The sequence below is a fragment of the Borostomias antarcticus genome (genome assembly GCF_949987555.1).
Source record: "Borostomias antarcticus genome assembly, chromosome: 18".
NCBI classification, from domain to species: Eukaryota; Metazoa; Chordata; class Actinopteri; order Stomiiformes; family Stomiidae; genus Borostomias; species Borostomias antarcticus.
In genome coordinates, this window is record NC_140251.1 from 10,294,549 (window position 1) to 10,314,691 (window position 20,143).

General features: G+C 47.5%; 1 protein-coding gene across 1 annotated transcript in view; it reads right to left on the minus strand.

Annotated features, from left to right (window-relative positions):
* ppfibp1b (PPFIA binding protein 1b) overlaps positions 1-19,905 on the minus strand; it is a gene marked incomplete at its 5' end in the record, with an annotated part of 21,168 nt that extends 1,263 nt beyond the window's left edge. Inside the window, 24 exons of the mRNA XM_084452749.1 lie at positions 165-290; positions 650-772; positions 1,360-1,448; positions 1,652-1,763; positions 3,541-3,691; positions 4,173-4,301; positions 4,487-4,631; positions 6,138-6,170; positions 6,622-6,817; positions 7,164-7,196; positions 7,307-7,367; positions 8,598-8,710; positions 9,070-9,209; positions 9,304-9,388; positions 9,568-9,629; positions 10,632-10,676; positions 10,928-11,045; positions 12,603-12,695; positions 12,948-13,040; positions 14,377-14,508; positions 14,836-14,949; positions 15,262-15,348; positions 18,347-18,552; positions 19,842-19,905. Coding sequence (XP_084308875.1) covers positions 165-290; positions 650-772; positions 1,360-1,448; positions 1,652-1,763; positions 3,541-3,691; positions 4,173-4,301; positions 4,487-4,631; positions 6,138-6,170; positions 6,622-6,817; positions 7,164-7,196; positions 7,307-7,367; positions 8,598-8,710; positions 9,070-9,209; positions 9,304-9,388; positions 9,568-9,629; positions 10,632-10,676; positions 10,928-11,045; positions 12,603-12,695; positions 12,948-13,040; positions 14,377-14,508; positions 14,836-14,949; positions 15,262-15,348; positions 18,347-18,552; positions 19,842-19,905 — 2,550 coding nt within the window. The remainder of the gene's footprint in view (positions 1-164; positions 291-649; positions 773-1,359; positions 1,449-1,651; positions 1,764-3,540; positions 3,692-4,172; positions 4,302-4,486; positions 4,632-6,137; positions 6,171-6,621; positions 6,818-7,163; positions 7,197-7,306; positions 7,368-8,597; positions 8,711-9,069; positions 9,210-9,303; positions 9,389-9,567; positions 9,630-10,631; positions 10,677-10,927; positions 11,046-12,602; positions 12,696-12,947; positions 13,041-14,376; positions 14,509-14,835; positions 14,950-15,261; positions 15,349-18,346; positions 18,553-19,841) is intronic.
* Between the last annotated feature and the right edge of the window lie 238 nt (positions 19,906-20,143).

Sequence of the window (20,143 nt, forward strand, 5' to 3'; positions counted from 1 at the left end):
CCGCTGGAAGTCTAGACACTTGCCCTGTACTTTCTCTATCCACTCATCTCAATCATTCGGTCTTACAACAAATGGTTGTTAAAGTACCTTTGGTCTTCACTCCCCCTTTTCCTCTTTTCTCCCCCCTTCAAACAACATCTTCACCCCCCCCCCCCTGCCCTCACCATGAGCCCCCCGTGCACGCCACTGCCCCGCAGGTTGGGGGCGTACTCCGCCAAGTCCACCGACCGCAGCCACTCCATCACCCTGTGATTGGTCCACTGGGAGATCTCCGCTGGAGTGATGTTGTTCTGGGGGGCAGAGAGGAGGGGGTGGGGCAGGGCAGAGAGCAGGGCACGGGGCAGAGAGGAGGGGGTGGGGCAGAACAGAGAGGAGGGGGCGGGGCAGATAGCAGGGGGCAGGGCAGAGAGGAGGGGGGGGCAGATAGCAGGGGGCGGGACACAGGAACACAGTGGAGGAAAGTGATCAAACAAACAACATTACTTGTACTGTATTCATACGCTAGTGTGCAGTAGCTTATGTCCTCATAGAATGGTGATAATATTAATACATTTTTTTCAAGATGCTCAGTATCTGCTTATTCTTCCCTAAGTGCAGTAAATAGGTGAAGCACGTGATTGGTTAGTCTTAGTGAAGCTGGCGGTCGTACCTCATCGGAGGGGCGGCGACGTAGACAGTTGGGCTCATAGTTGTTGAGCCGTAGAACCTGGATGGCTCTCTTAATGCTGAGGTGGTGCAGGACACTACCCACCTTCAGAGACAGGAGGTCATCCTGGGGGAGGCAGGGGTTAGGGTTAGGGTCAGGGGGCAAAGTGAAAACGATCTAGACATACAACTCCAAGACTGAAAATAGCAATGAAAAATGGAGGGTTAATTTGACTTTAATTGCTAAACTACTAATCGAGTAAGTTCTGTCACAAACATCTGAAGGAACACCAGTGATTCAGCTAGAGACGTGGAATAAAATATTAGTGCACTTTGATCCTCAACAGCACTTCACAGTATGTAGTCACGCCTCCACACTGCCCAGCTGTCTGCTCCATCAACCTGATGTGACATGACAGTGTGGTGATTCGGAGACTTGCTTGTCTCTGAATACCTATCTGCCTGCCTGTCTGTCTGAATAACTGTCTGCCTGTCTGTCAGAATACCTGTCTGCTAACCTGTCTATCTGTCAGAATACCTGTCTACCTGCCTGCCTATCTGTCTTGTCTGTCTGAATACTTGTCTGTTAGCCTGCCTGCCTGCCTGCCTGCCTGCCTGTCTGCCTGCATCTGCCTGCCTGCCTGCCTGCCTGCCTGTCTGTCTGTCTGTCTGTCTGTCTGTCTGTCTGTCTGTCTGTCTGTCTGTCTGTCTCACCACTGTCATGTAGTGCAGCATGCGTCCGTCCACCCTGCCCTCATCAAACTGGGTCTTGTACTGAGGCAGACCGATGTCATCCAGCCACCCTGGGAGAGGAGGGGGAGATCAAAATCACAGTAAAATCTGTCAAACCTGCCAGTGAATTATCATGATTTAAAATCTATTCATCAAACATATATCAAACATATAGTTTGATGATATGGTTCAGAACCAAACTTTAGATATGGACGGATATGGATGTATAGGACCCATATCTCTAATTCAGATCAGAGGCGGGGCTGGTACTGACGGGTCACCCAGCTGTAGTCCAGCTTGCTCTTGTTGTCCTCCTCCTCTGAGCCCAGGGCCTGCAGGGCCAGCTGCAGCTTCTTCTTGTGGAGCGGGTGCTTGATGCCCAGCTCCTACACACACACGCACACACACACACGCACATGAACACACAAAGACATACACAAACACACACACACACAGGGACAGAGACAGAGACAGAGTGTTTTATATCACTCATCCCGGGGCAGAACTCTGACACAGTTAGCCTGACAATGACGATTACTTCCATCCATTTGGCAAAACGCTCTCCGCGAGTGCAGCCCAGTACGGTCAGCAGTGAGAGAGGCAGCGCAGTGGAGCTGAATATTATGCCGGCTATGTTACAGGGTTCATTTCATCTACCAAAATTATGATGAAATTATTTGTCAACGACCTTTATTTAGTTATTGTCATGATACAATAACCAAATAAAAAGTAATTTATGATGACAAAAACTATGATGAAATCTATTGACATTTTCGTCAACAAATAAAAACTAGACAAAAATGTTAGGGAGGGACAATTTGGGAAGTGATCCATTCAGAATGTTGAGATTTCTGTGAAAGTCATAGCTCAAGCTGAAAAAGCTCAAACACAGGCAAGGAGAGCGCATAGAAATGTAATTCAGTAGCTTTGTCCATCAATCTAATGAATGTTTCCTCCAGGAGTATATGAGTTTGGAAATTCTAGAGAAATGGTTAAATAATGCCTTACACTTTAATTAAACCCTTTCAATTTTATTTGACTAAATCTACTTAATGCTATTTAGTCAACTAAAACTAGACTAAAACTTAAACAATTCAGCTGACTAAAATATGACTACAACTAAATACAGTAGCATTTTAGTCAAAAGACTATGACTAAAACTAAATCAAAATTTGCCGTCAAAATTAACACTGCTACGTTATCCATGCCATGTTTTACAGAGGCTGTTTGAGTCATGAACAGAGCTGTCAGCTAACTCTACAGTACACCAGGTGCCCTCATGACACAATCCTACTATTAGTACCACTGCCCTTCCCTCTAATAACGGATCTCTGTCACACAATTAGAACAAACACTGGATATTATATATATCCATGATCTCTGTAGTGAGATGTTGTTGTTGTTGTTGTTGTTTTCTCTCTCTGTCCTGTCCCCTCTCTATCCCTGTCCTAAGTCTGTCCTGAGTCTGTATTAAGTCTCTCCGAGTCTCGAGTGGAGTCTGTTCTGAGTCTGTATATAGAGTGTCTCAGTCTGTATATAGAGTGTCTCAGTCTGTATATAGAGTGTCTCAGTCTGTATATAGAGGATCTCAGTCTGTATATAGAGTATCTCAGTCTGTATATAGACTATCTCAGTCTGTATATAGAGGATCTCAGTCTGTATAGAGTATCTCAGTCTGTATATAGAGGATCTCAGTCTGTATATAGAGGATCTCAGTCTGTATATAGAGGATCTCAGTCTGTATATAGAGTATCTCAGTCTGTATATAGAAGATCTCAGTCTGTATATAGAGTATCTCAGTCTGTATATAGAGTATCTCAGTCTGTATATAGAGTATCTCAGTCTGTATATAGAGTATCTCAGTCTGTATATAGAGGATCTCTGTCTGTATATAGAGGATCTCAGTCTGTATATAGAGTATCTCAGTCTGTATATAGAGGATCTCAGTCTGTATATAGAGGATCTCAGTCTGTATATAGAGGATCTCAGTTTGTATATAGAGGATCTCTGTCTGTATATAGAGGATCTCAGTCTGTATATAGAGTATCTCAGTCTGTATATAGAGGATCTCAGTCTGTATATAGAGGATCTCAGTCTGTATAGAGTATCTCAGTCTATATATAGAGTACTGTGTGTCATGAGTCCTTTGCAGGGCCGACTCACCCTCTCCAGGTCCTGCTGGGAGGCCTGCAGCAGCGTCTGTCCGGACGAGATCCACACCCGCGCCATGTTCAGGTACAGGCCCAGCCCCTGTTCCTGCAACCAATCACACACCTGCTCCCGTGACCACCGCGCAAACGGGGCGTCCATCTCACTGGGGTGGAGAGAGAGGTAGAGAGGGGGAGAGAGAGAGGGAGAGAGAGACAGAGACAGAGGAAAGAGCATATATTAGCTAAATATAACATCTTATAACTTCCCGCTCAGCTCATCCTGACAAACACACACTGTACTGCTGTGCAGTTCATTCAGGGTGTGTTGGTTGTGTTAAAATCCCTCATGTTATAGTTTTCATCTTCCAAATCACAGAGTCTCACAGAGAATCACAGCCTCATTACTAACACAGACAGTCAAGACCAAGTCAAGCAGGTGTTCAAGAACAGCATTACACCTTACACTCCTGGGGCACAACTCTAACCTGCAAACTCAAGGTTAGAGCAGACAGACAGACACCCTGATCTCCAAACTCAGGGTTAAAGCAGACAGACAGACACCCTGATCTCCAAACTCAGGGTTAAAGCAGACAGACAGACACCCTGATCTCCAAACTCAGGGTTAGAGCAGACAGACAGACTAACTTGTTTCGCTGCAGGTCTCTGGACCAGCCCAGTCTGGGGCCCGCTGTGGCTCTGACTCCACCCCTCTTGAACTCGCCATCTGATAGGTTATCATCCAGGTTGAAGTTGGTGGACTGACTCCTCCTCAGCCTGAAGGAAAACCGCACAGTCATGTCGAGACACAGACAACGAACATAACTCAGCACTCACCATGCCCCCAAGGCACATAAAGCACAAATCCAAACAACACGCCGTGCCCTCCTCTTATGACGTCTTGGCTAAGTGCATTTCTCAAAACAGAGAAGACTTCTCCAGTCACATTAAACCCCACTCACTTCCCAAACAGCTTCTTGATTCCCTTGGACTTCTTCTTTCCATCTGGGGACGTGGGAAGAGTCTGTGTGCTGTCGCTGGTGGCTGACCGCTGGGGAAGGCCTGCCAGGTCCAGATGCTCAGTGCCCTGTTCCCGTTCTGTCTCAGCTGGACAAACAAGGCAGGACAGGACGTCAGCACCATGGTGGGAGAGACAGGATCCCCTTAGCAACAGCAGCCTCAAACTAGACGCCCACAGACTAGACCCCCTCAAACTAGACCCCCCACAGACTAGACCCTCTCAAACCAGACCCCCTCCAGACTAGACCCCCTCAAACTAGACCCCCTCCAGACTAGATCCCCTCAAACTAGACCCCCTCCAGACTAGACCCTCTCAAACCAGACCCCCTCCAGACTAGACCCCCTCAAACTAGACCCCCTCCAGACTAGACCCTTCCAAACTAGACCCCCACAGACTAGACCCCCTCAAACTAGACCCCCTCCAGACTAGACCCTTCCAAACTAGACCCCCCACAGACTAGACCCTCTCAAACCAGACCCCCTCCAGACTAGACCCTTCCAAACTAGACCCCCACAGACTAGACCCCCTCAAACTAGACCCCCTCCAGACTAGACCCCCTCAAACTAGACCCCCTCCAGACTAGACCCCCTCAAACTAGACCCCCTCAAACTAGACCCCCTCCAGACTAGACCCCCTCAAACTAGACCCCCACAGACTAGACCCTCTCAAACTAGACCCCCTCAGACTAGACCCTTTCAAACTAGACCCCCACAGACTAGACCCCCAGACTAGACCCTCCCCAGACTAGAAACCCAGAGGCAGAAGCATGACAACTCCCAGAAGGGGATGGGTCAAATGATAATATTCTACTGGTTCAGCATGCAATGTTGAGTGCTATTCTTTACATATATAGAAACCTAAAACCCTAGCCATGCATCACTATATTGTCCTCCAGATACAGTAAATACATATCTGAAGATATGATCAACCCAGTAGGTGGATGACATCTGAAGATATGATCAACCCAGTAGGTGGATGATATCTGATCACAATATTATAGGTGTCCCAGAAGGAAAATACTATTTGAGAATACTATTTGAGAGAAAAGAGCCTCAAGTTGAGACAGCCACAGGAGAGTGTGTTTACAGATGGCTATAAGGTCATAAAGAAGTGGGTATGGTTTGGTGTGTGTGTGCATGCGGGCGTGCGTGTGTGTGTTGGCGTCTGTGTTTGTGTATGTGTGTGTAGGAGTGTGGGGGGGTTAGACAGGGACAGATGACCGCATACAGCACAGCAGACATGCGGACACACGGAACAAACATACAAAACACACTGGGCTTTGATGTCCTCCAGACAAATCTACTCCTAAAGAGCAGCTTGACTGGGATCAGATGCTGGTGTCCTGGGTGTGGCTGTATGCGAGAACATCCACTGCAGCTACTGTGGAATTACAGAGTGGAAAGGAGCCAAAGTGTCCACAATTGTGGCTCCTGCCCCTCACAACCAGGGATTAACTGAGGGCAGACTGCAACTCTGGGGGAGAGGAGAACGTCAGAGGATGAAGGAGGCGTTTTTTGGACAGAGAGAGGGTGTTTAAGTGTTGTTCTCCCAGTGAGGTCATACTGTAGCCCTGCCCTGTGCCTGTACTGTACCTAGCATAGGGGCGCTCGCACTCCGGCCGCGGTCTTCAGGTGTTACACAGAGCAGACGGGACACGGCCAGACAAGACAGGGACGATGAGACAGAGGGCAGAGGTCAGCACAGGGGAAGCAACACAGGAACAGTAAAGATGGAGGATGGGGCCACATGTGTACACACGCATGCACGCACGCACGCACGCACACACACACACACAGAGAGCACATACAGTACTGCAGAGCCAGCCTCATAATTAAGCGGGGAGTACGTTTTTAGCGCGGGAAGCTAATGATGGTGTTGGCGTATGGGTGTGTGGGCGGAGGGAACACAACGTTTTAAAGGCGGTGTACATAAAGCTTGCCAGGCCTGCAAAAATGAACCAAATCAACAAGCGCTTTCAAATAGCTTTCTGCCATTCTGTCCAGCCAACGTCTGTCATTCTGTCAAAAGCCTGCAGACTCCTCAGCAGATCCCCAAGCCAGTCCAGGCCACGCCTACCCAGGTTGGGGGTGCTGGCCGTCCTCTTCCCCCCGCGGAGCTTGAAGAAGCCCCGGCCGAAGGAGGAGCGAGCCTTCCTGCTGCCGAAGCTGTCGTCCTCCGAGGTGACGAGGGCCGAGGAGGAGGAGGAGGAGGAGGAGGAGGGAGGTTTGGGAGGCCGGTTGCTGATCTTACTCATCTCCTCACAGGCTTTGTTCTGAGAGACAACAGGAGGAGACAGGAGGAGACAGGAGGAGACAGGAGGAGACAGGGTTCAGATAAACCCACCACCTCACCCCTGCTGGATGCCCTGGCTTGGTGAACAGACTAGCAGTGATAGGCTGAGGGTCAGGAAGGAAAGCCGAAAGGTCACGGGTCACAGCCACTGAGGATGCTAACCTTGATCAGAAGCAGCTGACTCCCAGCCCTCTGACGGACAGAAGAGCCAGAGACGATAGGGAGAAGAATGTTATGAAGATAAGATAAGAAGAGAAAATAATCTATCAGGAAAGAGTGTATGTCTGTGTTGTATGTCTCTAGAGGACAGTTTCAGACACACCAACCTCTGCTGGCTTCTGATCGGGCGGCGATGCGTTCTGAGACAGACAGAATGACATGGAGGGTTAATGATGGAAGTCATACAGAAATGCTGCAATGTTTATTAGAACGAAGCAATCCTCATCTCATCTCTCACGTGTCTGCTTACCTGTTCACCGTTTCTGCTATCCAGCTCTTCCTGACTGCCTGTCTTGGTGACCTCAGGGGATCTGGAGGGACAAAGACCAATCACAGTGCCGACGTCAGACGCGCGCCAACATGCCAGAGACGCGCTGCATTATAACTGGCCTAGGGGACACGCAGCTTCACACGAACTCTGTCTAGAGTGGAACATGACGTAGACTCCAGAGGAACATCCTTACGCCGCGCTAGGCTGCAGGGACCGACGGACAGGTGCTGACATGCTAGCACAGACGATCTGGGAGCTGACGCTTCTCACTGGCGGTGATCAATACCTTTGACTACGAAGTATTACTTGCAGTGAAGATGTTTTTGTAAAAAATTGGGCATCCTTCATCCTTTTCCCGCTGAAATGCAATCCAAGCAATCAACTCTCCTTTACTAAAAGGACCTGTGTTCAGGCCCCTCCCATCCTAGCCATCACATCTTACAAACTCTCTTCACAGTGTAGCCCTGGTTAAGTTGATTCATATATAAGGGTTTCAAATTCCGAGAATAAATATAGTCATATTAGAGATAAGATTAAAATAAATAAGTCCCTATAAGAGAAGGTTAAGATCATTGGAATATAAAAAGTTTAAAAAGCAATGTTACAATTGGATAAAAAATGTATGTCATATTATTTACAAGCTATACGCTTGAACCTGTTCATTTATGAACATAGTTGGATTAGAATGTACATGGTGTAGTTGAGTCAGACAACCTAATTTGATTTGATCCAAACTGTCATTCTTTCTTTTCTTTATTGTCACTAGTACTTCTTAAATCAGAAGCCAATCTGCGCGCGGTTGCCCAGTTCCCTCCATCTTTGCCCCTCTCCCTGTCGCGGGACTCCTGAGTACTAACATTGACCATTTTGTGCACGTGCTATACAGTATGTTGTCATTATCCCTAATTGACTCATCTCTATTTCCTATTACTTTTTTGGTAAATAAATATCTACAAATTTATATATTTCCTTTAGTTTAAAACGTGTTGTCAGATACTTAAAAATAGATCGTTTAATTCAGTAGTTAAGAAGATAAATAGATTCAAGTTAAAAAGGAAGTCTATTTCATTGTACTTTCTTACAAAATGTATTTAAAAATATTAATGCACCGTTAATATTTGCATTTTATTTACAGGATTAAGAAACATATTTGGTAACCAGTTGACTAGTTTAACTCAGGTAAGCACGCCATTCATGTAGAACATAACCCAGGCCCTGCCCCATAGTATTTCCATACTGCAGTCAAAGGTCGGGCCTCAGGGTTGCTCACCTCTCAGGGTGTGTCAGCTCCGCGTCTGCCTCCCGGTCTGGATCACATCCCAGCCCAACAGAGGGACTGGGTGAGGGGGAGGCTTCCTCTGCCCCTCCCAGCTGTCTCTCCAGCTACACATGGACGGGGGGAAGCACGCAACAGTAAACAAAAACAACAGCAGAGACTCATTAACTTCTGGTTTCCATAGGGTCAGTCCAATCTCTAAGATATGGCACATGTCAGGGAGCAGAGGTGTGGGGACTGATGACCATAATTGAAACAGGCATAAGTCCACAGCAAACTGACAGTGAACGTTATCAAAGTAATTTGACTGTGGTATTAACACTCTCCCCCTCAATAACACCTCCTCCCAAAAGTGTGAAGTCTAGACATGAGGTGCCATGACGGGCTGCTTCAGGAGCCGGATGACAGCTGTGGTTTCCTTGGGCGTAACGCTTATGACATCGCGTCAGTTTGGGCGGCACCCTACCTCGTCTGGGCTCGTCCCGGGATCGTCCTCCACCCCCGCCAGCCCCTGCCTCTCCTGCTCCATGGTAACCATGGTGGCCATAACCACGGAGTTGGAGCCGTCGCCATGGCTCTCGTCCCACTCATCCTCTCGGCTTCTCTCTGAAACAGAACAGGGGGGAACGTCGGTCATGGTGTGTTTGTTTCCTGGGTGTGGAACCAACAACCACCTCCACCAGAGAGGCGTTTCTCTCACCGGTCCTCCCCTGCACTGACATCACCATGTCCTGCACCTTCTTGTAGCGCAGGAGAGCCTGCCTCAGCTCCTCAATCTTACGATCCTGCAGGGACACACAGCTGACATGAGGCACAGGGAAGTAGTGGTCATATTTACATGTTGTAGTATTGTCATACAGTACGTGTTGTAATACTAACATGCTGTCCCACATAATACTAACTGTTAATGCTAGCGAAAAGCCAACCATGAGAACACTAGTATGACTAGAGTTTAGTCTCCTACCTTCTCTTCATTGGCTGCCATCAGTGACTCCACAGCCTTCTTCATTCTCTGCACCTCCACATCTGGGGAATAGATAAATGCTTCTCAGAGAGGATAGAGTCTACAAGGTTCTCTTCTGGGGAATAGAGAAATGCTTCTTAGCGAGGATAGAGTCTACACGGTTCTCATCCGGGGAACAGAGAGATGCTTGTCAGAGAGGGTAGAGTCTACAAGGTTTATCTGGGTATGGGTAGGGCTGGGATCCCTAACTGACTGACAACCTGATCGCACATCTAGAGAGGGATACAGTAGGTGTTGCAGCTAGAGCATTCTACCTGTACTTTCTATCCCTCCATCAACTATACAGTCACAGTCTCACAGTCAGCCATCATTGTGGTGGTGTGTCTCTCATGGAACACTGTTTAGAACTCTGGGAGAGTGTGTAGGATATACAATTCACCATCACACAGCTGGCACAATGATGACCTGATGAGAAGGGACAAGGAGGAGGAGGAGGATAATTATGATGATGATGAAGGTTAGCATAGTGCACGCTGAGGGTTGGTGGAGGGAGAGAATGGTGAGAGGAGGGGGATGAGGAGAGACAGATTGGGGTAGAGGAGGTGATTGTTGTTGGAGGATGCAGCAGGATGGGAGCATCACAGAACACGGCCTGGCTGGGGGACAGTGGGAAACGGGGAGGTGCAGGGAGGACTGTGGAGGATATTTCCATTCCTCAAAGGTGACACAACACTACCTCTCATAGCCTGGGCTGCTATGGGGCCGACACACACCGCATCTCTAGCTGATAGCTATACTGTGATCTTCTGAACTCATCTCGTCAACGTCAGTGTAATTCTGAACGGCATTGATGTTGAATAAGACGAGAGGTAACTAATGGAGATCCAAACAAACAATACATACTGTATACAACAAACAGTTTGGTGGAGCCTGACCCCCAAAGACAGAGTTATATATAAATAGCCATCCGAGGGGTTATAGACAAGCAGGGTCAAATGGATGGTGGCCATGCCCAGGCATGCAGACAGGAGTGAGTAATAACGCAGTAATAACACAGGCCTTACGTTTCTCCTTCAGCCTCTGTCTAAGAGTGTCGTCTGGGTGAAACACTAAACACACAGAGTTATCAAACAAAAACTGGCTGCAGTTTCTGAAGACAGTCCGCCATGTTGTATGCTACTGTATAGTCTATAATTATAATATAGAATATGCAAATAGAATATTCTGAAATGTATCTGTACATACTGCATATGAAAATCAATTATTGTTACAGTCAATTCTTGCAATCCAAAGAAAATGATTTTCACTAAGAGACCAACATGAAGAGACAGACAGAAAGGTGAGCTGCAGTCTGTCCCACCTCTCTCTGGTCCACCAGTGCCTCCAGGGTTGCTGGTTCTGAAGCCCGTCTCATCCTGTAGCCTCCTCAGCTCTCCGTCTCTCCCCTCCAGCTGTCTCCTCAACATGGCCAGCTCCTCCTGTCAGTACGGCACAGCAGTCAGAGACTGCCCCAACACCACCCCAACACCATCCCAACACCATGTTAACACCATCCCAACACTACCCCAACACCATCTCAACACCACCCCAAAACCATCTCAACACTATCCCAACACCACCCCAACACTACCCCTACACCATCTCAACAACACCCTAAAACCATCCCAACACTACTCCAACACTACCCCAACACCATCTCAACACCACCCCAAAACCATCTCAACACTATCCCAACACCACCCCAACACTACCCCTACACCATCTCAACACCACCCCAAAACCATCCCAACACTACTCCAACACTACCCCAGCACCATCTCAACACCACCCCAAAACCATCTCAACACTATCCCAACACCACCCCAACACTACCCCTACACTACTCCAATACCACCCAAACACCATCTTAACACCATCCCAACACTATCACAACACTACTCCAACACCATCTCAACACCATCTCAGCACCATCTCAACACCATCTCAGCACCATCTCAACACCATCCCAACACTACCCCAATACCACCCAACACCACCCCAATACAACCCCAACACCATCAAAACACCACCCCAACACTATCGCAACACTACTCCAACACTACTTCAAAACTACTCCGACACTACCTCAACATTGCCTCAACACTACTCCAATATTACCCCAACATTATCTCAACACTACCCCAACACTACCCCAACATTGCCTCAACACTACTCCACCTCAGTACTACTCAAAAACTACTCCAACACTACTCTCACCCTCCTCACTCAAACACTCACAACCACCAGAAACAAACCACAGCATAAACATTCAAAGATGCTGACGTGGCACACAGACACACTTACCACACCTGCTGTGTGTGTGTGTGCGTGCGTGTGTGTGTGTAGGTGTGTATGTGTTTGTGTCTGATATCTGGGACAGTTGATGTCTCAGCAAGCACGGAAAGGTTTTTCATATAGCTGGATCAGAAGGAACATGAAAGGGTCGGGCATCAAGCACGGATTATCCAAAACAAACAGGGAGAAGAATGACTGGAGAAAGAACATTAGTTGAGAAAAGATAAGAGGGAAAAAGAACGATACAGCAAAACAGACAGAACTCCTGAGAAAAGAGGGCAGAAAATACCCAAACGAAGGCATACCTGTGGTTTCAGAAATGGGCGACATGCTTAAACTGGTGCCTTGGTGTAAGGAAGTGGTATTCCTGGGTACAGTTAATTTGTACCTTTTACCCCACAGTATGGTGAAGTAAGTGATTTGTCTTCTTTTTTTGTTTTTTACCCCACAATCCTGATTCTTTTTTAATTCAATGACTTTAATCTTTCATCCAAATGTGTGTTTAGAAACACACACACACACACACACACACACACACACACACACACACACACACACACACACACACACACACACACACACACACAAACCAGTTTTAAACATTGTTGCTGAAAAACAAAAACAAAGTGGGATACCCCAGGAAGGGAAGCCAAAAGGAAAGTGACATCAGAAGCCAAGCAGGGAGCCAGAGAGAAGCCAACCTTCATGGCCTGCAGTTGGTGCTCCTTCCTCTGTTTCTCAAACTGCATCTGCCCCACTTTGATTTTCAGGCTAGAGAGCTTGGCCATTAGCGACTAGCACAAGAGAGGAGAGGTAAGCCAAGGAAGAAAGAGAGAAGAGAAGAGAACTGAGATGCCATAAGAGAAAGACACCAGAAAGAGGAGGGGAGGATGCCCAACATTGGCAGAAAAGAAGAAGGGACAACAGCACAGACAGTGAATAACGAAATAAAACTCTAGCTGTGAGTTGTTTCCTCTACAAGTATATTAAACTCTGCGTTAAGTGTATGTGTCTGGCTTCTACAGGCTGCAGCCATGATGACTCACCTTGGTGGATTTTAGTTTCTTCTCATACTGTAGTCTTTCAGTCTCCATGTCCGTCACTCTGTATCTCAGCTCGCTGATCTCCACAACCAAGTCCTGAGGAGAGAGAAAGACTGCATTACCCACAATGCACTGGATGGAGGAGGAGAGAAGTTAGGGAGCTGGCTCATAGATCAGAGGATCTAAGCAGTCTTTGGATCTTCCACGTCATTGTGTAGTAGTTTTTCCGACATACAACTAAAGCCAACTTTCAAATTCCACAAATGTAGCTGAGTGGAATGTGTCTTGTGTTCCGAGATCTACCGTGAACATCGATTCATATGGATATTACTAAAAGAGGCTCTGGAAGAAAGATTACTGTCTCTTGGGAGAACTGCTGTCCCAGAACAGCTGTGGAAAGATGATTGAAGAGGAGTGGATAGGAGATGAGTGGATAGGAGAGTGGAGAGGAGTGGATAGGAGAGGAGTGGATAGGAGAGGAGTGGATAGGATAGGATAGGAGAGGAGTGGATAGGATAGGAGAGGAGTGGATAGGAGGAGAGGAGTGGAGAGGAGAGGAGTTGATAGGAGAGGAGTAGGGAGGAATGGATAGGAGAGGAGTGGATAGGAGAGGAGAGGAGTGGATAGGAGAGGAGTAGGGAGGAATGGATAGGAGAGGAGTGGATAGGAGAGGAATGGAGTGGAGAGGAGAGGAATGGAGAGGAGTGGAGAGGAATGGATAGGAGAGGAGTGGATAGGAGAGGAATGGAGTGGAGAGGAGTGGATAGGAGAGGAATGGAGTGGAGAGGAGAGGAATGGATAGGAGAGGAGTGGATAGGAGAGGAATGGAGTGGAGGAGAGGAAGTGGTTTCTGCGGGGCCAGGGATCCTGCCGTCCCGAGCGGCTGTGAAGCGGAACATGGACAGAAGCCCAGTGTTCCAGTGGGCTGGAGGCGCCGTCAGCGCCGCTACAACAATAACATGACGTGTTTGACATCTGTCCAAGCTTTCTACACGCCTCATCAGGCTCCAGAAACCCGCTACAGACTTCCAAGTAAACAAGTGTCTTTTTATTGTATATTCTCAACATACAGCCACAGAGTAGTATACATCTACAATTCACTATCCAGTTTGGGTTAATCAAAACCACAAACCAAGTATATATATACGAGAGCAACTCAGTCATATCCTTTGAACAAAGCACTGCCACAGACTCTGGTCTGTTCTCTGCTTGCCAACATTCCTACGAAATGGAAGTGTCCTGTCCTTAACCCCAAAACACAGCTGCGTCAGAACCGAAGAGGTCGCAGCGTCTACCTCCCCCCTCAAACAGGTGTTGCACTATGAATCTGTGTGTTTGAGTGTGAGTGCGAGAAACAGAGAGAGAGGGAGAGAGACAGAAGTAACAGGGAGAGAGAGAGAGAGAGAGGCTTGACACTGGCGGTCTCCCATACCTCATTGTCTCTGAACCTGTCATCAAAGTCCAGTCTGTCCTTCTCAAAGGCATTCAGCTTCATCTTCAGGTTGGACACCTCCACCATCAGGTCAATCTTATGGCCCTCCAGCGTGGATCTGCACAGGAGCTCCTGAAACATCACATAATATAGGAACCATCACATAACTGCCTTTCTTGGACAAATCCCCCTTAACAAAGAGATACATAAGTGTTTACAATGATTATGGCTCAACTTTATGGTTCATTTTATGGCTTCTGGTGTCCAGAGGAGCTTCACGAAGAGGCAAAGCCCCCCCCCCCCCCCCCCCGAAGACGGTTCCCCCCCCCCCCCCCCACTTGGCAGCCCTGTCAATTGTGGTAACAAATTCCAGGATTTCCAAGGGCCTCCTCCCTACTGGGGCCCTGGGTAGTTAGTTCCCCCCCCCCCCCCCCCGGAACGCTCATGGCTGTCGCACACCTGCTGGAGCATCTCCTCTGTGATGTTGAGCTTCTCTCTGTGCTCCTCCAGACACGCGTCCAGATCTCTGATCTTCTCTCCTTGAGCCTCCACCTGGTCCGTCAGCACGCTCACCTGCGCCAGAACACACGGTCACTACGATGCGATGCACGCTTTCCTGAACAAGAACCCTCATATCACACCACAACGCACTCATTCATCATTGGTCCAGCTGTTCCCGTACTGTGCATCAACCAATGGCTGCGTCCTACAGCTGTTCCCCCACTGTCCATCAACCAATGGCTGCGTCCTGCCTATCAGCTGTTATCCAATCAGAGGGGCGTGCGTCTTATTCAAAAGCTCCCGCTCCCCTCTTTGTGTTAGGTAGTGGCAACTTGTTATTCAGATCACACGGTCTTTAAGTCGTGACAGAGCAGCAGACAGTACCTGCAGCACCAGAGACTCCCTGTCACTCTCCAGCCTGGACAGACGCTCCTGGTAGTGGTCACTGCCCATGGAGATGTGACCATTGGACTGCAGGCACAGAGAGAGGGAGGTCAGGTCAAGGGTCAGAGGTCAGGGAGAAGGAGAGAATGGTACTGAGTAATAGAGTGGAATAGGTTCTTAGCGTACTAGCATCTTAGAGTACTAATCGTCATACACATTCTAGTTCTCTGGTTGGGGAAGTACAGTAGATAGCTTTGGAAAATACCTCTCCAATAGTGAAAGGAAACCTATTCAAGAATGTCAAAAGTTAATGTACAGTATAATGATTTAACTGAATGTGTAATGGTTAAAAGGACAGAGTGATTGATTTCGCATTTGTCCCATATTCCTCTAGCAACCTTATCCTACAAGTAAATCACTGAGGAGAGTTAGGGTTAGGGTCTACAGTACTGTACACACACACAAATACGCACACACACAGTTATAGCATGATTGAAGAGGGTTAGGGTCTACAGTACTGTACACACACACATGCACACACACACACATACAAACACACATGCACGCTCACAGAGTTACAGCATGGTTGAAGAGGGTTAGGGTCTACAGTAATGTACACACACAGACAGAGAGAGAGCTACAGCATGACTGAGGAGGATTGGGGTTTACAGTAATGTACAACACACACACACACACACACACACACAGAGAGAAAGAAAGAGAGAGCTACAGCATGATTGAGGAGGGTTTGGGTCTACAGTAATGTACAGCACAGAGCACACACACACCCACACACACATAGGGAGAGAAAGAGGGCTACAGCATGATTGAGGAGGGTTGGGGTCTACATTAATGTACAGCACACACACAGAGAGAGAGAGAGAGAGAGAGAGAGAGAGAGAGAGAGAGAGAGAGAGCTACAGCATGATTGAGGGTTTGGGTCTACAGTAATGTACAGCACACACACACACACACACAGAGAGAGAGAGAGAGAGAGAGAGAGAGAGCTACAGCATGATTGAGGGTTTGGGTCTACAGTAATGTACAGCACACACACACACACACACAGAGAGAGAGAGAGAGATAGCTACAGTATGATTGAGGGTTTGGGTCTACAGTAAAGTACAGCACACACACACACGGTGACAGAGAGAGAGCTACAGCATTACACACAGGCATTTTCCTGGCACCGTGCCCTCTCTCTCTCTCTCTCTCTCTCTGCCAGGCTCGTTTCAGAGCGCTCAGTGACAACACCACCTGCTCTTTATCTCTCCTTCCCAGGGAACATAGCAGAGTAGGATGGCAACACTGTTTGCTTAGTCTGCACACTCAGACGACTCCGCCTGCTCGGACAGCGACACTCAGCAGCGGTTTCAGTGGAGACACAGACAGATGAGAGCTGAGGTGAGGTAGTGTAGCCTTAACACAACAGACCTTAACACAACAGACATTAATGTACAACTTGTTTGCTCTCCGATAGTTGGATTATTTCCTCTTCAGAAAAGCCTCTTTCCCTCCATCCAACACCACCAGACCGGGAGGTCAAAATAGTACTGTACTGTATTTGAAATCCTTTCGATGACTTTATCGTTGAATTGATGAATCTGCCCGGAGTGTCAGGTCAGGGGGGTGGGGTTTGCATTTTGGGAAACAGCCCATTGGTTCCAGTGTGCCAGAGAAGAGCAATTAAGCACAGATATGAACTGAAGTGATTCCAAACAGTGTTTTGGCCCAGGTCTGCTATTTACACCAAACTGACACCACTTTACACCAAACTAACCTCCTGACTGTTTTGGAATGTGCATGTACAGTATTTATGTATTTATGAGTATTATTATACATATTTATAGAGACTGTATGTATGTATGTATGTATATTCTATTTTTTATGCATACTGTATGTATATATTCCTTGTTCTCTCTCTTTTATGTATATTTACTACTTTGTATATTCTGTATTCTGTTGTAGAATTTCTCGTTCAATATGGGTTAAGAAGCTGTACTTTCCCTCTGCTGAAAGGCCCAAATGTCCCCCCACGGGGATCATTAAAGTTCCTGTCTGTCTGTCTGTCTGTCTGTCTGTCTGTCTGTCTAAAGAAATCCAATTCTATCCTGAACTGCTGCTGCACTGGGAGCCAAGCGAAGACACAATTCCAGTTCCACACACGACTCCCTGTGTCTGTACAGTACAGTATCTGCCCCTTCCTGCTGTGCTCGTGACCCACGTATGTCTGGAAGTCAGATGTCTGAGAGCAAATACTTTCTCTCTCCTCTCCAAACAGGATGCCTCAGAACAACACCAGAACCTACAGAGAGCCGGAGGAGGTCAACCAGAGCACGGCAGGAGGCCGGCAACACACGCCCTCTGACAGGTGCTGCTGTTGTTGTTGTGTTCATGACAAGGGGCGGTAACACCAGACCGCTCTCCCAGCTCATCCAATCAGCATGCAGCAACAGTAGCCCTATGTTTACACATGACGGGACGTGTCTGGATGACCCCGGCTATACGGGGGCTCTGCTGTAGCACACGGACATGCCCAGAGGACCAGAGCTAGATGAGGCATGGGAGGAGGGTACGTGGCTTTTATAGGTGACCGGGCGTTTGCAGTTAGGGCTCCTGACCTTTGGAATGCCCTGCCTGAGGATCTGAGACTAGCCAAGACCGTCTCTACTTTTATATCTCGTCTTAACACTCATTTGTACATCAAAGCGTTTTTATAATGATTTTACTCAATGTGTTCTTGTTGTTGCTGTAATAGTTTTATTTTATTTTATTTTTTTATGCTATCTTCCCTGAGTTTCATATTTTTAATTACTTTTTGACTTATATTTTCCACTGTTTGTGTTTTATCCTGTGTTTCAGTATACTGCTGATTGTTTGTAAAGCACTTTGTAACATTTGTTTAGAAAGGTGCTATATAAATAAAGTTGATTATATTATTATTATTGTTTATCCAAACGGACATACTCGATGTGTTGTTTGAGTGTGAGATGAGCGGGCGAGACAGTGACTGAACAAACAAGGGTGTGTGCTTGGGAGAAAGAGTGGATGCATGCGTGTGTGCGTGTGTGTGTGTGTGTCCCACCAGGTGTCCCTGCAGCCATTCGACCAGGCTGTCCGCGGTGGCGTCGGGGATCTGACAGCGCAGGCCCTCCCTCTCCTCCGCGTCCATCATCTCCAGCACGCCGCGCAGGTCCTCCAGCAGGGGCAGCGCCCGCAGACTGCCCATGAAGGGGGACGTGGGGGACTGGCAGTCAAACATCCCGTTGGAGTAGTCCAGGGCCTTGGAGCCTGCGGAGAGGGAGACACCGCCAGAGATGAAAACAGAGAAAGACCAGAGAGGACCAATGAGAAACCAAGGAGCAGAGAGAGATCGGAGGAAGAGACCAGCGAGGTCAGAGAGAGAGAGGCCAGAGAGACCAGACAGAGACCTAAGAGAGACCAGAGAGAGACCAGAGAGAGACCAGAGAGATGTTTGATACTCATCAGTAAGCCAGCTACTGTATCTATTTGGTAAATTGTTTCCTGGTGCAGTTTCCCATTTAGCTAGAACTTGTTCACAGTTGCTGAGAGGACTGACTCCAGTGAACACAGCAGAGTGGATAGAATTACATCAATAGGCCATTAGAGACATTAACACTCCAGACAAGTGAGGAATTCTGGAGGCTTTGCTGTACGCAAGCCTCTGCTGGGACATAGCCACAGGCCACAGAGCTTTAATGAGGACAGAATAAAGGCTAGAGCTATGAGGGGGGGGGGGGGCTTGGATCTGAAGACATCATGTGATCTGACAGCACATTGAAATGTCAGTTCTATAATTAACCATAGCAGAAGAATAGGATTACTCCCCGACCCTGTCCACTCTGTGAGTTACTGTCCCACTGCAGTGGGCCAGGGCACACTCCTATGAACTACTGCACAGCCTGGATGGATGGATGGATGGATGGATGGATGGATGGATGGATGGATGGATGGATGGATGGATGGATGGATGGATGGATGGATGGATGGATGGATGGATGGATGGATGGATGGATGGATGGATGGATGGATGGATGGATGGATGGATGGATATACTCCATGATTTATCCACCTGTATAGTTATGGTTATATTTATACTGAATGAATGTAAGTAGGTACATATATATCCTATCCTACAGTACTGTGTTCTATACTGCACAGATACTGTACATATGGATGTGTATATAGTCCCTGATATCCCTCTTATTTTGCTGCTCTACCCTCCCCTTACATAGTGCCTTTTTTGTTACTCTATATACTCTTATCTAGCGTTTATTTTTCTTTCCAACATTCTCTGGAATTTTCAGCTGCCGAAATGTCAAATTTCCCCCTGGGGGATAAATAAAGTATCTTGTCTATCTTATCTTATCTGCAGGAAGAGATGGGGAGTCCACTTCCTATCCTCAGACAAAGCCACAATTACCAGCCATGGCTCAACAACATCATCCTCACAACAACATATAATTTATTTTCAGAGAGAGAGAGAGAGGGAGAGAGAGAGAGAGAGAGAGAGAGTAACACACTGTGTCCTTAGGCCAGGAGAGACCAGAGCAGCTCACCTGCTATGATACCATCCATCTGCTCCAGAGCTGCCGCCAACATGTCACTGGCGTCCGACATCATCTTCAACACGTACTCTCAAACCTGCAGGAGGAGATGGAGAGAGAGAGAAAGACCATGAACCGCAACATAGTTCAGAGGTCATTCATACTGTAGGCTAGCTTGTACTTGAATTAGGGTTTGGGTTATACCAAAGAGAAGACCATTCATTCAAACCTTTATTTATACTCGTAAAGCAGAAACAGTTACAGGTCGAAGTACAAATGTCAAGAGCCATGGATTTAAACTCTGTGACTGAAGG